Source organism: Pterocles gutturalis, unplaced genomic scaffold (assembly GCF_000699245.1).
Source record: "Pterocles gutturalis isolate BGI_N339 unplaced genomic scaffold, ASM69924v1 scaffold43708, whole genome shotgun sequence".
NCBI lineage: Eukaryota > Metazoa > Chordata > Aves > Pterocliformes > Pteroclidae > Pterocles > Pterocles gutturalis.
In genome coordinates, this window is record NW_010119577.1 from 1 (window position 1) to 3,952 (window position 3,952).

The window sequence follows — 3,952 nt, forward strand, 5'->3', positions numbered from 1 at the left end:
TATATTTTTTTAAATTACAACTTGGATTTCTGGGTAGCGTTTTAGCCCCTGGCAGGGTGCAGGATCGCAGCAGGGGCAGGAGCTGAGCTGGGTGAGCATCCCGGACACGTGCCCGTGTGGAGTGCGCCAGGGCCGGGAGCAGCAGCACAGGGACCAGTGGCCCCAGTTAATCAGCTCCGGGACCAGATCTCTGTGCAGTGCAGGATGCACAGCTGGGAGACCAGAGACAGAGAGAGTGTGTGCAGGTAACTTTATAAATAGATGCACATATATGCATGTATAAGTATATAAATGCACTACCTACATTACATTTTATATAAAATCATTATATGCATGTATTTTAAATATTTATATGTCTGCATATAAACTATTTCTATATCGAATATAATATAATTAATACATGTTAGATATTAACTAGATTACATCCTGTATGTGTATATAAGTAACTCTCTACACACATTCACTTTTATACATCATAGTATTACAGTAAATAATTGTTATATATTTTACGTGTAGAATATAATTTTAAAATCTCTTCTCTATATAATAATTGCATGTATGCATATATCAATACATGCATTCTTATATAATACATTTATGCATGTGTGTCTAAAAACCTAGATATGTAGGCAGCTCTATACATTTATATGTGTATGCATTTGTGTCTATACAGGCATTCTGTATATATTATGATGTTATGCTATATATATCAAATTACAATAGTAAGTGTTTGTATGCTATGTATACTCCATAAATTATATTATGTGAATGTATATTATATATAGGTAGAGATATAAGTAGCTATATTTAAAGGCACACATATGAAAGCATGTATATATACATGCACTCTTTATAATGTATAATATACAATATAAACAATATTCTACATAATGTTGTTAAATATACATTATATATACACTTTGTATATGTTTATATGTTTTACTTTTGTATAATTTGCTATGCATATATGTTTATAATATATTACATAAGTATATAAGGCGTATATAATATGTAGTGTATATATATTGTATAATACGTTTGTATCAGGTATAGGTCCAGGTGTCCTCCTCTCACACACTTTCTTGCATGCTATACTTTAGTTTATGTTCTATTTGTTATTGAAATATATTAATTACTCCATTAAGACTATTAATACCTTTAATACAAGTTTATCGAGGACATTTACAACCAGTGCAGCTGGACCAGCGCGCGGCCAGCCCCCGGCCTTGGGGGAATAACCAGCCGGTGCGGAGCGCCAAGGCTGGGCGGGTGATGCGCACGGGGAGGCAGGTGGGAAGCACAAGGGAAAAAAAAAAATCTATTTACTCAATTAAATGGTGCACCACTCAGCCATCAGATTTTTTTTTTTTTTTAAATCACCCTTGTCCCCTTGGGAATAAAGAGCTGATTACAAAAAGGGAGGGCGGGAGCACAAACCCTTCAGATTAAAAAAAAAGCTTAAGGTGTTTTAATGCAAAGCTCTGGGGTGCGTCAGGCCCTCCGGCTTTATAGAGAGGCTTTGTTTTGGGGAGGGTCACCCGCATCGGCTCCACCGGACGGTGCTCCAGACCAATGTCCTCCTCCAACAGCTCGCAAGAACCCCCAGTTACCGGGACCCCGGGGCCCTTCGATGGCCCCCAGTGGCCCCACCAGGCCCCGCGGGGCATGTACCTGTCGGTGGCAGTGCTGATGGGCGTCGTCGTGGTCTGCGCCTCTGTTGTGAATGGGTTGGTCATCGTGGTTTCCATCAGGTACAAGAAGCTCCGGTCGCCCCTGAACTACATCCTGGTGAACCTGGCCGTGGCCAACCTGCTGGTGACGCTCTGCGGCAGCTCCGTCAGCTTCTCCAACAACATCAACGGCTTCTTTGTGTTCGGCAAACAGATGTGTGAGCTGGAGGGCTTCATGGTCTCCCTGACAGGTAAGGACACGAACCGCGAGCCCTCGCTCGGTCTTTGGGTGGTGCCGCTGCGTTTAGCAAAGAGGCTTTGGGGAATGTTTCCTCAACTTGCTGCTGCTCCTAAAGGCAACGCTTCATGCGGGATGTAAAACGCGTGTCCTTCAGCTACGCTTGAGTGCAGGGAAGGGTCAAGCAGTTGGTCACCACAGTAGGTGGTCATCACACGCAGTCTTGGTCTTCACAGGGAGGGACCTGTCACTTGGGCACATTGGGTGTCCTCTCTTGGGAGGAGCTTTGTGGGTGCTGGGTGAGCACCCAGATGTTTGTGTGTGCGCCAGAAACATGAAACACTGCACAGAACCTTTTATCGAGGACACTCCAGCAGAAAAAAACCGTGATCATGATCACCATGTGGCACAGATACCCAATGGCCAGCTTCTTTTGTAAGGGCCCGATATCCTCACAGCTCTCCCTGCCATAAGAACATCTGACATCCTGTTACAACAATATTTACTGCAACACCCCATCATCGCCGCCTGCCACATCCCAGGCAGGCAGTGGAGCGGTGGCAGAGCCTGTTCCTAAGACACAACCCCTCCTCCTCCTCCCCAGGCATCGTGGGGCTGTGGTCGCTGGCCATCCTGGCCTTCGAGCGGTACGTCGTGGTCTGCAGACCCCTGGGAGACTTTCGGTTCCAGCATCGCCATGCCGTCAGCGGCTGCGCCTTCACGTGGGGCTGGTCCCTGCTCTGGACGACACCACCGCTCCTGGGCTGGAGCAGCTACGTGCCCGAAGGTAGGGGAGAGGCGTGTCGGACACGTGCTCAGCTCCACAGCTGCCTCTCGCTTACTGTTGTCAGGTGCAGGGTAGGTGGAGAGGCTCCGTTCTGGTATTTAAGAGGTTAACACCTGCTGTGGCCTCTCTCGGTTCTCCAGAAGTTCCCCGCTGCCCAACGTGCTGCAGCCGTTCTTACCTGTCCGATGGACACGGGCGCCACCAGCCGCTCTGGCTGCCGGAGCCTGTTGCTGAGCCTCTGTTCAAGCCCAGGATGGGTTTCAGCTCGTTTCAAAAATTTTTTTCCAGGTCTGAGAACCTCTTGCGGGCCCAACTGGTACACGGGCGGCAGCAGCAACAACAGCTACATCCTGGCCTTCTTTGTCACCTGCTTCGTGATGCCCCTCGGCGTGATCCTCTTCTCCTACGCCAACCTGCTGCTGACCCTGCGAGCGGTACGTACGGCGAGAACGGGCGAGTTCGTGGTTTTTCTGCTCACAAAACGCTAGCAAGGCACAGCTCCAGTGGGCTGCAGAGCCTCGGGGCAGCTTTTTGTGACAGTTGTTGGAGCTGACACCACCTGGCGCTGGTGTCAGGGCACCTAAGGGATGGAAATGTGGTTGGAAGTTCTTAAGCAGCATTTCTCTCTTTTTCTCCCCAAAACTCCGCGCAGGCTGCGGCGCTGCAGCAGGAGTCGGACAGGACGCAGCAGGCGGAGCGGGAGGTGACGCGCATGGTGGTGGTGATGGTGATGGCCTTCCTCATCTGCTGGCTGCCCTACGCCGCCTTCGCCCTGGTGGTGGCCACCAACAAGGACATCGCCATCCAGCCCGCCCTCGCGTCCCTGCCCTCCTACTTCTCCAAGACGGCCACGGTTTACAACCCCATCATCTACGTCTTCATGAACAAACAGGTGAGAGCGAGCCGTCAGCTAACGAAACCACGGCTCTACTGGGGCTTCTGGGGAACAACCCAACGGCCTCGTGAAATGCGGAGGAACCTCTATCCTCTCTGGAAGCACAGACACAGGCTCGATCAGGGAGTTGCTGTATAAGCAGCAAGATTTTGGGGATTAAAATGGAAAGGGGGAGAGCAGGCTCCGAGCCCGAACACGAGCTCATTTTCTGCTTCTGTGATTTTATGGGGTCAGGCAACTTAATTTGAGATCATAAACCGCTCATTGAACAGACAGAGTAAACAGAATGAAACGTTTATTGTCAATAAACTGCCAGGGTCTGCAAAGAGTCGGGGTGGGAGTTAAAGCAGATCTCACCCAAA

At 48.9% G+C, this 3,952-nt stretch overlaps 1 protein-coding gene across 1 annotated transcript; it reads left to right on the forward strand.

The window, feature by feature from the left end:
• The first annotated feature begins 1,565 nt into the window (after positions 1-1,565).
• On the forward strand, positions 1,566-3,728 carry LOC104464042 (pinopsin-like). The gene is made up of 4 exons (XM_010076613.1): positions 1,566-1,921; positions 2,513-2,695; positions 2,984-3,129; positions 3,348-3,728. Exons 1-4 carry the CDS (start codon positions 1,573-1,575, stop codon positions 3,726-3,728), a joined length of 1,059 nt encoding a protein of 352 aa, XP_010074915.1. The 5' UTR covers positions 1,566-1,572.
• Positions 3,729-3,952: the final 224 nt, after the last annotated feature.

What these genes read in the sequence shown, in the direction of transcription:
- LOC104464042 (XM_010076613.1), top strand. Translation starts at nt 1,573, where the DNA reads ATGTCCTCCTCCAACAGCTCGCAAGAACCCCCAGTTACCGGGACCCCG. An exon ending in CTTCATGGTCTCCCTGACAG is followed by an intron (nt 1,922 to 2,512) that starts GTAAGGACACGA and finishes CCTCCTCCCCAG; the next exon opens with GCATCGTGGGGCTGTGGTCG. An exon ending in TGCTGCTGACCCTGCGAGCG is followed by an intron (nt 3,130 to 3,347) that starts GTACGTACGGCG and finishes AACTCCGCGCAG; the next exon opens with GCTGCGGCGCTGCAGCAGGA.